Raw genomic sequence first — 16344 nt, 5'->3', positions numbered from 1 at the left:
AAGTTAAAGCAACCCAGAAAAGTACATAAAGGAAAGAATAATTGTAAGATATTCCTTTTAATATTTTAAGTATTTGCCATATTATTTAACTTATTTAACTTTATTATATGTAAAATGAAATAAAACTGCAATGTTTTTTCTTTATATGCTTATAGTTGCCTTTTACATGTAATTTGTATTACTTCTTGGAGTCAGATTTAATTTTAATTAAGTTCCCATATCAAAGTTTATTGTAGTAGTAATCTAAAAAAATAATAAGTTACAAATGTATATTATCAAAAGTGATATTTATATTAAGCTTTGTAGGAGCATAGTTATTTCATGAAACGAATATTTTCATTCTGAGATAGCACAATTGAAACAAATCTTGGCTTCTTGCACTTGAAATCTGTGTCTCTCTACCGAAAGCATTTCTTTTTTTTAAGATTTTATTTTTTTTATTTTTTTTTTTATTTTGTTTTATTTTAAATTTTTTTTTTTTAACGTTTATTTATTTTTGAGACAGAGAGAGACAGAGCATGAACGGGGGAGGGGCAGAGAGAGAGGGAGACACAGAATCGGAAGCAGGCTCCAGGCTCTGAGCCAACAGCCCAGAGCCCGATGCGGGGCTTGAACTCACGGACCGCGAGATCATGACCTGAGCTGAAGTTGGACGCTTAACCGACTGCGCCACCCAGGCGCCCCAAGATTTTATTTTTAAGTAATCTCTACACCCAACATGGGGCTTGAACTCACGACCTGGAGATCAAGAGTTGCATGCTGTCCTGACTGAGCCAGCCAGGTGCCCCTACCAAAAGCATTTCTGTGTCATCGTATATACAAATTATTTGGAGACAAAAGTCTCTTTCTGACAATGAATTGATCGACTTTAACTTTTTAAGAGTCATTTATATCATACTTTATAACAAGATAAAAATGCATGTATTAGCGGTTTGTGGCAAAGAAAAAAGTATCACTATGTATGTTCTGTTTTTTTTTCCACTAGGCATTTTTATTACCAATTTGTGAAGCAGCAGCTATGAGAAAAGTGGTAAAAGTGTATCAAGAATGGATCCAGCAAGAAGAAAAACCTTTGTTTATGCAAGAGCCTGAAGAAATTGTGATTTCCTCTTCAGACTTACCTTGTATTGACAATGTCACAGACCGTGTTATTTCAATGGAAGAAGGAGAAAAGAGAGAAGAGGTAAACTGATAATACTTACATATTTTAGTATAAGTTTAATAGATGAGACTTTCATGAAAGTATAACACATGTACATACATATATTTAATAGGAAGTTAAAGATACCTTTTAATATATTTTGCAGCTTAGGTAATATGGTAGTTACCTCAGTTACCCTGTCTTAAAGCTCTTTGATGTCACAACTTTGAAAAATTAATATTGAGGTTATATACTGATTCTTTAATTCATTGTCTAGATCAAAATTAGATGCCATTATAAAAGGTGTAATAATTGAGACTAATAGGAGGGTGGCAGAGTACAGGAAGATCCTGAGCTCACCTCTTCCCATGGACATATCAGGGCTACAACTACATACAAAGGGACACTCACAGAGAAAGACCTGAGGACTAGGAGACCAGCTCTTGGATAGCTAAAGATAAATGAAAAAAACATGGGATGCCTGGCTGGCTTAGTTGGTAGAGCATGTGACTCTACTGTTGTGAGTTTGAGCCCCATGCTAGGTGTGTAGAGCTTACTTTAAAAAAGAAGAAAGAAAAAGCCACCTTGAGAAGGTAAGTGTGGCAGAGAGGTAGTCAGGTTGGGAACCAAACCTCCCGTCCAGCAACCCACAAGTGGTTTGATAGCACAGGCACAGAGGTTCCTTTCTTGAGGAGCAAGGGGATTGAACCCCACATTGTACACCCACACCCAGGAGATCTGCACAGGAAAAATGAGCCCCCACAATGTCTGGCTTTGAAAGTCAGCAGAACTTAACTTTAGGAGCTTTCAAAATCATTGGGCCTTAACTCTGGGACAGCTGGTGGGGGTGGGGGTTGCTGGTTGGGGAGGACTATAGGAAACTGAGATAATGCTCTTAAAGGTCCCGCACACAATCTCACTCACTCTGAAACCCAGCACAGAGGCAGCAGTTTGCAGAGCACCTGAGCTATACATGAAGGAAATTTATTGACTAATTTTAGGGCATATGCTGGAGGGGCAGGGGTCTGTAGGGACTTTTCTTTGGAAATGGAAACACTAGTAGGCACCATTTTCTTGCCCTTATTTAGCTAGCTATCTTAAGGGCTCCAGTTCTGACACTCTCCACCTACATTGCTAGCACCAGTTGCCCCACTTTGGCATTCCCCTGCAAAACCAGTCCACCCCTCCAGTAGACTCCCTCTTAAGCTGGTCCTACCCTGCCACACCCAGTGGGCAGCGTTGACTGGGACTTGTGTCCCTCCAAAGTGACTCCTGCCCTGGGGAAATGAGAGACTGGTCCTGTCTACCAGCACACGCACAGTATCATGCCTGGGGCTTTCAGCCAGCTGTGCCAAGGTCCAACTCCTCCCACCAATGCACCTATAGCAGTCCTGCCTGGGCACTGCAACCAACAGGCCCTGCCTACCAGAGCGTCCAAGCAGTCAGAGCTCATTCACAACTGAAGGGTGCATGCTGCACACAGAGGAGAGCACCTGGTTTTGGTGATGGCAGGGGAGGGGATTGTGCTTCTGGACCCCAGAGGACACCTTCCACACAAGGCTGCTACCTTTGAGAACAGGAGATGTAGCTGACCTACTGCCTAATGCATGGAAACAAACACAGAGTCAGACAGAATGAGGAGACAGGAATATGTTACAAATGAAAGAATAAGAAAAAAGAAATCTCAGAAAAATAACTAAAAAGGAATTAAACAATCTACCTGATAAAGAGTTAAAAGTGATAGTCATAAAGATGCTCACTGAATTTAGGAGCAGAGTGGATAAATTCAGAACTTTAACAAAGAGATAGAAAATATTTTTTTAAAAATCAGAGCTGAAGAATACTATAACTCAAATGAAAAATACACCAGAGGGAGTCAACACTCAGGAAGAGAATGCAGAAGAATGGATCAGTGATCTGGAAGACAGAATAGTGGAAATCATCCAAGTTGAGCAGCAAAAGGAAAAATAATTTTATGTAAGATAAGGTAAGGGACCTCTGGAGCAACATTGAAAGTATTAACATTTGCATTATAGTGGGTCCCAGGAGAAGGGAGTGAGGAAGGAGCTTGTTTGAAGAAATAACAGCTGAGAACTTTCCTAACCTGGGGCAGGAAACAGACATCCACGTTCAGGAAGCATAGATAGCCCCAAATAGGATGAACCCAAAGATGTCCACACAAGACACATAAAAATTAAAATGCCATAAGTTAAAGATAATTTTATTTTTATTTTTATTTTTTGTAAGTTTTTTAAATTTATTTTGAGAGAATATGTGTGTGTGTGTGCACGTGCCAGCCAGGGAGGGGCAGAGAGAGAGAGAGAGAGAGAGAGAGAGGGAGAGCGAGAATCCCAAGCAGGCTCCATGCCGTCAGCGTGGAGCCTGATGCAAGGCTGGATTCCACAAACTGTGAGATTGTGACCTGAACTAAAATCAAGAGTCAGATGCTTAACTGACTAAGCCACCCAGGTGCCCCAAAGAGACAATTTTAAAAGCAGTAAGATAAAAGCAACTTACATACAAGGGAACACCTACCTATAAGACTCTGAACTGTGTTTCCAGCAAAAACTTCGCAGGCCTAAAGAGAGTGGCTTGAAATGTTTAATGTGCTCAAAGGAAAAAACCTGCAAGTAAGAATATCCTGCAAGGCTATAATTCAGAACTGGAGAGAGAGATTCTCAGACAAACAAGTTAGAAGTGTTCATCACACAGCACAGCCTTACAGGAAATGTTAAAATGACATCTTTATGCAGAAAAGAAGAAGCCATAGCTAGAAGTAAGAAAATTATGAAAGGAGGAAAACATTTCACTGGTATGAGAAAGTAGGGGAGGGACAGTAAAGTATTCTCAAAACTGAGAAAACTTTTTGAGACTGGAAATCAAAGAAGGCAACTCCATATGGTTTACAGAGTTTTATTATTGTAACTTACTGAGGCAGACAGTGATTTAGGTGCTGTACAGCTATTCTCCACAGAGTCTGGACCTTAAGCCCACATATTTTATGGGACAAGAGATGCGCAGAAGGGTGTTATTATGTGACCAAAGGGCTCGCATGCACCTAATTGACAGGTAACCTTTAAATAGATCTTGTGGTACCACCTGTACATCATGAAGGAAAAAGACTGTGATATCTCTAACAGATTCATGGGAGGCCAAAGCAGGCTCCCTCCATCCCAGCCTTGGAAGACACTTTTAAAGTATGTATATTAATCTCTAAGGGCCTGGAACATGTAGCCCAAGACAGGTTATTGAATGAATATGAACAAGATGGAGAGCCACAGGTGGAGTCAGTATTGTCAGCACTCCTACAACTGGTAAAAGCAAACATATAATAAAGGAAATAGGTCAGTCACTTGTAAAGCTAGCATGAAGGTTAAAAGAAAAAAGTAGTCAGATCAGCTACATTTAAAATAAATAGGTAAGGGATACGCAAAAAACATGTAAAATATGGTGTCAAATACCTAATACATGATGAAGGGGAGGTAAAAATGTAATGCGTTTAGAATGTGTTTGAACTTAAGTGATCCTCAACTTAAAATATATGACTATATACATGGGGTGTTATACACGAACCTTATGTATGGCAACCACAAGCAAAAAACCTGTGATAGGTGCACAAAAAATAAAGAAATCCAAGCATAATACTGAGGAAAGTCATCAAGACATAGCAAGACACTAAGAAAGGAACAGAGAACTACAAAAACAGCTAGAAAACAATGAACAAAATGGCAATAAGTACATACCTATCAGTAATTACTTTAATGTACATGGAGTAAATGCTCAATCAAAAGTCGTAAAGTAACTAAATAGATTAAAAAAAAAAGAACCATTTATATGTTGCCTATATGACACATACAGACTGAAAGTGATGGGATGGAAGAGATATCCTATGCAAATGGAAATGATCAATAAAGCTGGAGTAGTAATACTTGTATCAGACACAATAAACTTTAAAACAAAGACTAAAAGAGAGAAGGGCATTACATAATGATGAAGGAAGCAATTCAACAAAAGAATGTATTTGTAAATATACATGCATCCAATATAGGAGCATCTAAATATTTAAATATTAATAGACATAAAGGAGAAATTGACAGTAATACAGTGATAGGGAACATTAACATCCCACTTACATCAATGGATTGATTGTCCAGGCAGAAAATTAAATTTTTTTTTAGTGTGTATTTATTTTTGAGACCGAGACAGAGTGTGAGCAGGGGAGGGGCAGAGAGAGGGAGACACAGAATCAGAAGCAGGCTCCAGGCCCTGAGCTGTCGGCACAGCACCCCAACAGACAGAAACTTAATAAAGAAACAGTGACTTTGAGTGAGACATTAGACCAGATGGACTTAACAAATATGTACAGAACAGTCCATTGAAAAACAACAGAATACACATTTTTTATAAGTGCTCATGGAACATTCTGCAGGATAGATCACGTATTAGGCCACAAAACAAGTCTTAGTAAATGTAAGAAGGTTGAGATCATATCAAGCATCTTTTCCAACCACAGCATTATGAAACTAGAAATAAATTAGGAAAAACTGGAAAAAGCATAAAGACATGGAGACTAAACAAGCAGTGGGTCAGCAAAGAAATAAAAAAATAACCTTGGGAGCACCTGTGTGGCCTGGTTGATTGAGCATCCAACTCTTGATTTTGGCTTGGGTCATGATTCCCAGGGTTGTGGGATTGAACCCCACATCAGGCTCTGCACTGAGTGTTGAGCCTGCTTAAGATTCTCCCTCCCTCTGCCCCTTCTCTGCTGGCATGTGTGCTCTCTCTCTCAAAAAAAATAAAAAATTAAAAAAATACTTTGATATAAATAAAAACGAAGACAACGTTCCTCGATCTTTGGAACACAGCAAAAGCAGTTCTAAGAAGTTTGTATAAACACAAGCCTACCTGAAGAATCAAGAAAAATCTCAAATAAACAATTTAACTTTATACCTAAAAGAACTAGATAGAAAAAGAATAAAACCAAAAGTTGGTAGAAGAAATAAAGATGAAAGGAAAAATAAATGAAACAGAGACTAAAAATACAATAGAAAAGATGATGAAACTGAGAGCTGGTTCTTTGAAAAGATAAAATTGGTAACTTTAACTAGACTTATCAAGAAAAAGAGAGAGGACCTAAATAAATCAGAAATGAAGAGGAAGAAGCAACAACTGATACAACAGAAATACAAAAGCTATTTATAAGAGACTACTATGAAAAATTATATGACAACTTTGAAAAATCATATGCCAACAAATTGCACAACCTACAAGATGAATAAGTTCCTAGAAACATTCAGTATTCCAAAACTGAATCAGGAAGAAATAGAAATTCTAAACAGAACAATTATTAGTAATGAAATTGAATTAGTAATCAAGAAACTCCTAACAAAAGTCCAGGACCAGATGGATTCACAGGCAAATTCCATCAGACATTTAAAGAAAAGTTAATACCTGTTTTTCTCCAACTATTCCCAAAAACTGAAGAGTAATGAAACCTTCCAAATACATTCTGTGAGGCCAGCATTACCCTGATACCAAAACCAGACACAGACCATACAAAAAAAGAAAACTACAAGTCAGTATGTTTGATGAACACAGATATAAAAATCCTTAACAAAATATTAGCAAACTGTATTCAACAGTACATTAAAAGAATCATTCACCATGATCAAGTGGTATTTATTTGGGGGATTCAAGGATGGTTCAACATTTGCAAATCAACATGATATACCACATTAACAAAATGAAGGGTAAAAACCATATGATCGTATCAATAGATGCAGAAAAAGCACTTGACAAAATTCAACAACCATTTATAATAAAAACTCTCAGCAAAAAGGAACATACTTTAACATGATAAAAGCCATATATGAAAAACCTACAGCTAACATCATACTTAAAGATGAAAAACTGAGAGCTTTTCCTCGAAAATCAGGAACAACAAGATAAGGATGTCTATTCTTAACCACTTTCATTCAACATGGTATTGGAAGTCCTAGCCACAGTGATCAGACGAGAACAAGAAATAGAAGGCACCCAAATTGTTAAGGAAGAAGTAAAACTTTGGAAATGACATGATACTATACATAGAAAACACTAAAGATTCCATCAAAAAACTGTTAAAACTAATAAATAAGTTGAATCACAGCATACAAAAATAAACTTAAAAATCTATGGCAGAAGAAGCAAAAATATACAATGGAGAAAAGACTACTTCTTCAGTAAGTGTGTGGGAAAACTGAACCACTTTCTTACACCATACACAAAAATAAACTCAAAATGGATTAAAGACTCAAGTGTAAGACCTGAAACCATAAAACTCCTAAGAGAAAACGGAGGCATTAAGCTCTTTGACATCTGTCTTACTAATGTTTTTTTGCTTTTGTTTTTGCTTTTGTTTGTTTGTTTTGGGGGGGTCTGCCTCCTCATGCAAGGGCAACAAAAGCAAAAATAAATGGTTGGTACTACATTAAACTGAAAAGCTTTTGCATAGCAAAGGAAACCATCAGCAAAACAAAACTGCATCCTAGCAAATGGGGAACATATTTGCAAATGATATATCCAATAAGGGGTTTATATTCAAAATATATAAAGAACTCCTACAACTCAACACCAGAAAACCCAAGCAATCTGGTTAAAAAATGAACAGAGACACTGATTAGACATTTTTCTAAAGAAGGATATAGGGCCAACAGACACATGAAAAAATGCTCAACATCATTAATCATTAAGGAAATGCAAATCAAAACTACAGTGAGGTATCACCTCACACATGTGAGAATGGTAGTATCAAAAAACAAGAAATAAGTGTTGGTGAGGATGTGGAGCAGAGGGAACTCTCTGCACTGTTGTTGGGAATGCAAATTGGTGCACTATGGAAAACAATATGGAGATTACTTGAAAAATTATAAATAAGAATACCATATGATCCATTAATTCCATTTCTGGGTATATTTAACTGAAAAAATGAAAACACTAATTCAAAAAGTTATATGCATTCCTATGTTCATTGCAGCATCATTTTCAGTAGCCAAGATATGGAAATAACTCCGTGCCCATTGGTAGATGAATAGATAAAGAAAATGTGCTCTCTCTGTTAACACACACACACACACACACACACACACACACACACACACACACACACAATAGATGTTACTTAGACCTAAAACAGAATGAAATCTTGCCATTTACAACAACACGGATGGACCCAGAGGCTATTATGCTAAGTGAAGTAGGTCAGGGAAAGAGATTTAATTTTACTTAGATGTAGATTCTAAAAAACAAAACAAATGAAGAAATAAAACAGGACCAGACTCATAAATATAGAGAACCAGCCACTGGTTGCCAGAGGGAGGAAAGGTGGGAGAGATAAGCCAAATAGGTGAAAGAGATTAAGAGCTACAAACTTCAAATTATAAAATAGTCACAGGGATATAAAGCACAGCATAGGGGATATAGTTAGTAGAATTATAATAACTTTGTAAGGTGACAGATGGTAACTCTACTTATTGTTGTGATCATTTTATAATGTATATAAATGTCGAACCACCATGTTGTATACCTGAAACTTGTATAAATAATTGTCAATTATACTTAAGTAAAAAAGGTATAATATATAAAATGCATTAGATAAAAATGAATGTTATAATACATATTCCTTAAGGATGCTTACCAAACTACAATTCTCCCTTAACCTGCCTTATTCTAGGAGTTTGGTACTTACAACAAACCCAGAATATTCTGAATTCTTTCTTGGAAATTTTCATACTATTGCTCATTGCAGTGTAAAAAAAAAAAAAATCCTTGGGGCGCCTGGGTGGCGCAGTCGGTTAAGCGTCCGACTTCAGCCAGGTCACGATCTCGCGGTCCGTGAGTTCGAGCCCCGCGTCGGGCTCTGGGCTGATGGCCCGGAGCCTGGAGCCTGTTTCCGATTCTGTGTCTCCCTCTCTCTCTGCCCCTCCCCAGTTCATGCTCTGTCTCTCTCTGTCCCAAAAATAAAATAAAAAACGTTGAAAAAAAAAAAAATTAAAAAAAAAAAAAATCCTTAAGTGCAGAATAAGCTGGTCTATGATGAGACTGGAGTTTACTCATAGAGGAAAAAAAGAGGAGGGAAGACAGAAGTGAAATTTGAGTACCTGGTATCATTTATTCTTTAAGCATAAATTCTTTTTTTTTTTTTAATTTTTTTTAATGTTTATTTTTGAGAGAGGGAGATAAGAGTGCAAGTGGGGGGGGGGGAGAGAGAGAGAGAGAGAGAGAGAGAGAGAGAGAGAGAGAGAGAGAAAGAGAGAAGACACAGAATCTGAAGCAGGCTCCAGGCTCTGAGCTGTCAGCGAATATAAATCACTGATTTATATTTCTGATAAATTTAATATATATAATAATGATTTAAAATTTGGTTTTAATTATAAAATGGAGTTGTTACAGATTAGGATAATTATACATGTGTTTTTTTATTCACTTAGTATCTGTGAGATACTTAAAAGACATGTAATACCATGTGTGTGTGTGTGTGTGTGCAAACTGTCATGCATCTTGTAATATGTTTAACATTCCCTGGCTCATCCTATTAAATCTCAGTGGTATTCTCCATTCTTGTGACAGCAAACTCCTAGAGTGCCCTGTAAAATATTGTAATACCCTCATGGAGAACCAGTGTCGGAGGTACAAACATGAAAAGACATCTTTTCTACCTTCACATAACTTTTGGTTTAGCAAGAAGACAAACATGAAAAATAAATATTATAAAAGAATGTTGCTATGATCCTAGAGTCTGAAATAGGGAATACCTAACTCTACTTAGGCTTAGAGAAGTCTTCATGCAGGAGGTAGTATAATATGAAGTGCATGTAACAAATAGGGAAGGAACCACATGGTGTGAATAGCATCTACAAAGATGTGAGAGACCCTAAATATATCTACTGTACATAACTATATATATATTATATATATACATTCTGTATGTACATACTATATGTGTATGCCAGAATTTATATGCCATTGTAGTGACTTGGATTACATTATAGATAATGGAAAGCCTTTGAAGGATTATGAATAGAAGAATGGCATGGATAGTTATATATTTCAGAAGATCATGTCAAGCCCAGAATGGAAGGTAGATTGGAGGCAAGGAGACTAGTTAGGAAATATTAGCAATGTCCAGAAGGGACATAAGTACCCAGGACAGTGGAAATTGCAATGGAAATACAAGGGAGAAGACAGATATGAGCTGCTTCGGTGGTAAAATCAATATGCCTTGATGATTAATTGGCTGAGAGAAATGAGGAGTGGGGAGATGTCCCAAGTTTGTTTCTTTTGCAACAGGGTAGTTGCCATTCACATATGACTAGGAATTTTTACAAAAGCAAGTTTGGTGGTGGTGACTATGGTGCCTAGAGGGGTTGGTAAGAATGGGGAGGACATGGTTAATAAACTTTTAAGTATTTTGAGTTGGAGGTGCTTTTAGGTCATTCAGGAAGAAATGTTCAGTAGATATCTGATCATAGGATTATGAGGTTTAAGAGAAGGGGTATAGTATACTGTGGTATATTGTGTTGGCTGTGCAGACAGAGTTGATTTCCATTACTTCGGTAATGGCAGAGTAGTTTGTATTAGACTAATAAATCCCCTGCATATTGCACTTAAAAGCTCTAGACAGAATATTCAAGAAAACAAGAGACTGTTTGAAGATGTTGAGGAATGACCAAAAGCAGAAAACAGCTAGAAAGAAACTTACAAAAATTAATAAATAAAAGAGAACAAAACTGAGTCTGTTTTTGCGGCTTTTCACCTAAAGGAACTCCTTAGTCTGCAAGGCGTTTGACAGCTAACACTCAGGCAGAAAGATACAGTCTTAGTGGTTTGAAGTACCTAATATTCTCTGTCTTTGGGTAATAAGAATTTTAATACTCTAAAGTAAACCAAATAGAAACTGTTTTCTGTTGATTTATTTAAGTTATTTGGATTCCAAGGGCGCCTGGGTGGCTCTGTCAGTTGAGCGTCCGACTTCAGCTCAGGTCATGATTTCATGCTTCATGGATTCGAGCCCCGCGTCAGGCTTGCTGCTGTCAGCACAGAGCCCACTTTGGATCCACTATCCCCTCTCTCTCTCTTCACCTCCTCCACTCATGCTCTCTGTCTCTTAAAAATAAATAAACACTAAAAAATAAGTTATTTAGGAGTGCCTGGGTGGCTCAGTCGGTTAAGCATCCGACTTCAGCTCAGGTCATGATCTTGCGGTTTCTGAGTTCAAGCCCTGCATCGGGTTCTGTGCTGACAGCTCAGAGCCTGGAGCTTGCTTCAGATTCTGTGTCTCCCCCTCTTTCTGCCCCTCCCATGCTCATGCTGTGTCTCTGTCTCTCAATAATAAATAAACGTTAAAAAATTTTTAAAAAATAAGTTATTTGGATTCTGTCATTTACTTTAGAATGGAATTCATGTTTTACAGAACTGTAATATAATCCTGTTCTTAAACGTGTGAGTTACAGAAGGGAGATTCATACATTATATCCATAGAAAAATGTCCCTATATCTGAAATGATAAAATTTGTCTGACTCTTAGGGATGACTTTTTGTTTTCTTTTTGTTTTTGTCAATGGGAAGAACCTTTTTCACAGTGAACATATATTGCTTTTGTAATCAAATGAAACATTTATTTTGAGAAGATGCTTAGTAGGAGGACCCAATAATTTCCAGTTTACTTCTTCAGCTTATTATCTTGTTGTAGCATTCTTAATGAAATATGAAAAACTTGGTATTTTTCTTCAGGAAAATGGGACTGATGTTGCTGATCATGTTCGAAATTCTACTTGGACAAAAAATGGCACCTACCAAGATGTTCTTCATAATACCTCCGAAGAAGCCACAGAACAAAACATAAGAGCTGGTACCCAGGCAGTTTTGCAGGTGGTTCATTTCTTGGTTGTTTTTTAAAAATACAATAAAATAATCATTAAATATTTCAAATATATGTTTAAGTATTTCAGTGTACAATATAATTTTTTAATAAAATCAGTACCCATGTTTATCAGTTATCCTTAGGACATATTAATTTTGTTTTTTCCTTAACTTTTGCTTCCTAATTTATATGTATTACAGCTTTAAAGTTTATATAAATTGTGTCATGGTGTACTGTCATCTGGTACTTTCTTTTTGTATTAAACGTGTTTTTGAGATGTGTTGTTGATACATAGCTGTAGTTCATTCATTTTAGCTACTTTCTGGTATTGCAATTTATGGTTATTTCACATTTTACTTAACTGATTTTTCTGTTGATGCTTTTTAAGTTGTTTCCAATTTCTCACTATCAGATAGTGCTGCATGGAGCATTCTTACATATGGTTGTGGGTTGTTGGTTTTCTTTGTACTCTGTGGGAGAATTTCTCTAGGTTATATACTCAGAAGTGGAGCTACCAGGTTGGAGAAGTTGTACATTATCAGCCTTACTTTACTGTTACTACCAAATTGTCCTCCAATGTGATTATAATAATTTACATTTTCTTTGGTAGTGTTTGCGAGTTCTCGTTTCCTTGTATCTTCCCCACTATATAGTTAGATTTTAATTTTGCTGCCTCATATATGTGAAATGTTATTTTATTTTTTTAAGTTTGTGTTTCCTTGTTTTCATTTAATTTCATCACCATTGAAATTGAGCATCTTCTTATGAATTGCCTATTTGTATGCTTCTTCCCTTATTCTGTTGGGTTGTCTTTTTCATATTGATTTGTAGGAGTTCATTGCAGTCATTCATTTTTTAAATCAGACTGTTCTTGTCAAGGCCACATGTGACCTCCACATTGTTAAATCAGATGTACATTTTTCTTTTTATTTATTTTAATTTATTTTTTTAATATTTATTTATTTTTGAGAGAGAGATAGAGTGTGAGCAGGGGAGGAGCACAGAGAGAGGGAGACACAGATCTGAAGCAGGCTTCAGGCCCTGAGCTATCAGCACAGAGCCCGATGTGGGGCTCGAACTCATCAACCGGGAGATCATGACCTGATCCGAAGTTGGATGCTCAACTGACTGAGCCACCCAGCCGCCCCAGATGTACATTTTTCAATCCTAATCTTACTGGACTTGTCAGGAGCATTTGACAGAATAGACCATTCCCTCCCTATTAAAACTTCACTTGGCCTTCAGAGTAGCATCCCTCCTGTATTTCTCCCAACTCAGTGGTCACTTCTCAGAATTTTTTACTGGTTTTTAAAAAAAATTTTTTTTAATGTTTATTTATTTTAGAGAGAGAGAGAGAGAGTGCAGAGCATGAGCTGGGTAGGGGCAGAGAGAGCGAGAGAGAGGGAGACACAGAATCCAAAGCAGGCTCCAGGCTCTGAGCTGTAAGCAAAGAGCTGTGTGGCTCAAACTCATGAACTGTGAGATCATGACCTGAGCTGAAGTCAGACACTTAACCGACCGAGCCACCCAGGTGCCCCTTTCCTGATTTTTTCATATTTCCCTGACTATTCATGTTGAAGTGCCCAAGAATCAGTTCTTGGATCTTTCTATTCTCCTGTTTGATCTCATCCATTCTTCTGGCTTTAAATGCTTTTTACTGCAACTTATACAATTTTGTTTCTAGTCTGAGACCTCTTGTCTGAACTCTAAGAGCCTTGAACTCAGATATTCAAATGCCAAGGTAGCATCTTCACTTAGATATCTAATAGACATCTCAAACTTGATGCATCTAAAATTTGGCTTCTCACCTTGCTCAGCAAACATGCTGTTCCTGCAGTTTTCTTTGTTTCGTTTATAGCACGTTTTTCAGTTGTTCAAGCCACCTTGTCTCCTGTGTCTCTTTTATATTCTACATCTAATTTGATACCAAATCCTGGCCATCTTAAGAATGTATGCAGAATACTCCTATCTATTAGCTGTTCAACACTCACGCTACCTCTTGTGTCCAAGCCTCCATAATTTTTCATCTGAGTTATTGCAGTAAACTCCTAATCAGTATCCTTGCTTTTGCTCTTGCCCACCCATCACGCCAGTATGTTCTCAACACAGTCGCCAGAGGGATGCTGTTAAGTCAGATCATGTCATTTTTCTACTCAAACCTGTCCACTGGTTTTGCATTATCACTAAGCATAAAAGCAAAAGTATTTCTAATGGTCTATAAGGCTTTACATCAAGGCTCCTCAGAATGTGGCCCATAGACTATAAGATAATTAAAAAATTGAGAGTAAGAATTTAGAAACTTAAGTCATTTAATATATCTCTTGATTTTGATGAAGTTTGTGTTTATATTTTTATATGTGTTTTTTCATTTTCTTTTTCCTGTTCATTTATATTGTATTTTACAATAGGATTGGTCTGCAAAGTTTGAGAAGAAAAACATTCTTTTATCACTGTTGAGTGTAAGAAGTTCTCCACATGCTCTGGTTCTGTTTCTCAACATCATTACCCAGTTGCTTCCCCACTTCTTCACTCCACTCTATGTCTATAGTCCTTGCTGTTCCTTAAATATGCGAGGTAGGCTTTCACCTCAGGTCCTTTTAAACTTGCTTTTTCTTTTGTCTGGACTGCTTTTCTCCCAAATTGCTCATAGTTGTTTTATCTTTCCTTTTACAATTCATTCATATTTATATTCCTTTGTATCCTCTCCCTGCCCCCTTCCAGCTTTCCTTTTACACTTTACTGGGTCCTCCAGGGGTAATGAGGTGATAGCGAGTACTTTGGTCTTATTCTTGGCTTTTGCCAGTACTTCTTAGGTTTAATTGCTGTTATATCATTTGTTATAGTTCTTGATATGTGCTCTTTTTCAGATTAAGGAATTTTACCTTTTTTCTTAGTTTGCTGTTTCTTTTTTTTTTAAATAGTAAGTGCTAGATGCTTTTTCTGCGTACGTTGTGATGATCATCCTTTTTTCCATTTTAGTCTGTTTATAGGGTATTCTTTGTTAATAGACTTTTCTAATGTCAAGGTATTCTTAAATTTCTGGGGTAAATACTACTTGGTCATAAAATATGTATGATACTTTGATCAATTTGAATTGCCACTATCTTCTCAGTACTTTTGTCTATTTGAGCACAAGTGATATTGGTCTCTTACTTCCTTTTCTTATATAGTTCATGTCTGTTTTTGAGAGCAAGATTATAGTTTTATAAAAATTAATTGGGTAGTTCTCCTTTTTTTTTTGTCTCTGAAACAGTTTGTTTAAAATAGGAATCATCGGGGCGCCTGGGTGGCTCAGTCGGTTGAGCATCCGACTTCGGCTCAGGTCACGATCTCGCGGTCTGTGAGTTCGAGCCCCGTGTCGGGCTCTGGGCTGATGACTCAGAGCCTGGAGCCTGCTTCCGATTCTGTGTCTCCCTCTCTCTCTGCCCCTCCCCCGTTCATGCTCTGTCTCTCTCTGTCTCAAAAATAAATAAACGTTAAAAAAAAAAAATTAAAATAGAAATCATCTTCCATGCTAGGCAAAACTTTGCCAGTAAAGGTGTCTAGGCCTGGTGTTCAGGGATGAATCAAGGAGGCTTTGATAACCAGATCTTTTCATGATTATTGATGTATGCATCTTTTTTATTTCTTCTTGAGTTAGTTTTAGCAATTTATGTTTGTCTACAAAATAAATACATTTAAAATTTTTTCAGTTTTATTCAAATAAAGTTATCCATTAAAACTATCATGTTAAAATTCTCTACTGGATATATTGTTATGTCCTTATTTTATGTCTAATTTTTATTTGTGCCTACTTGGTCAGTGTTGGTAGACTTACAGAGTCATCTATTCACTATTTTTTTTAATTTATTAAAAAATTTATTCATTTATTCATTTTTTTGAGAGACAGAGACAGAGCATGAGCAGGGGAGGAGAGAGGGAGACACAGAATCCGAAGCAGGCTGTAGGCACTGAGTTATCAGTGCAGAGCCTGATGTGGGGCTCAAACTCATAAACCGTGAGATCATGACCTGAGCCAGAGTTGGCCGCTTAACTGACTGAGCCACTCAGGTGCCCCATCTTCGCTATTTTAAAATTAGCTTAATATTCTTTTCTCACAACTATGTTTTATTATGTAGTTCATCCAGGAGATTTAAATCAGAATTATGGGTATAGAAGATCTAAATGTCCAAGGTTCACAATAGATATAATGTTCTCTGCTTCCAAAGTGTCCTCAAGAGCCTTTGTACACACCTGTCAACCATTATAATAACTTTGTCTTTGATAACAAAATACAATAAATGATTTGATTATAACAAACTTT

General features: G+C 36.9%; 1 protein-coding gene across 6 annotated transcripts in view; it reads left to right on the top strand.

The window, feature by feature from the left end:
* Positions 1 to 16344, top strand: part of RALGAPA1 (Ral GTPase activating protein catalytic subunit alpha 1) — a 265198-nt gene that overhangs the window by 78834 nt on the left and 170020 nt on the right. For all 6 annotated transcript variants that reach the window (XM_053889353.1, XM_019426141.2, XM_019426152.2 and 3 more), the window contains exons 11-12: positions 986 to 1183; positions 11912 to 12049. In XM_053889353.1, coding sequence (XP_053745328.1) covers positions 986 to 1183; positions 11912 to 12049 — 336 coding nt within the window. The remainder of the gene's footprint in view (positions 1 to 985; positions 1184 to 11911; positions 12050 to 16344) is intronic.

Source organism: Panthera pardus, unplaced genomic scaffold (genome assembly GCF_024362965.1).
Source record: "Panthera pardus isolate Hobbes unplaced genomic scaffold, ASM2436296v1 HiC_scaffold_24, whole genome shotgun sequence".
NCBI lineage: Eukaryota > Metazoa > Chordata > Mammalia > Carnivora > Felidae > Panthera > Panthera pardus.
The sequence above is the reverse complement of the archived record's forward strand: the minus strand, read 5'-3'. Positions and strand labels throughout refer to the sequence as shown.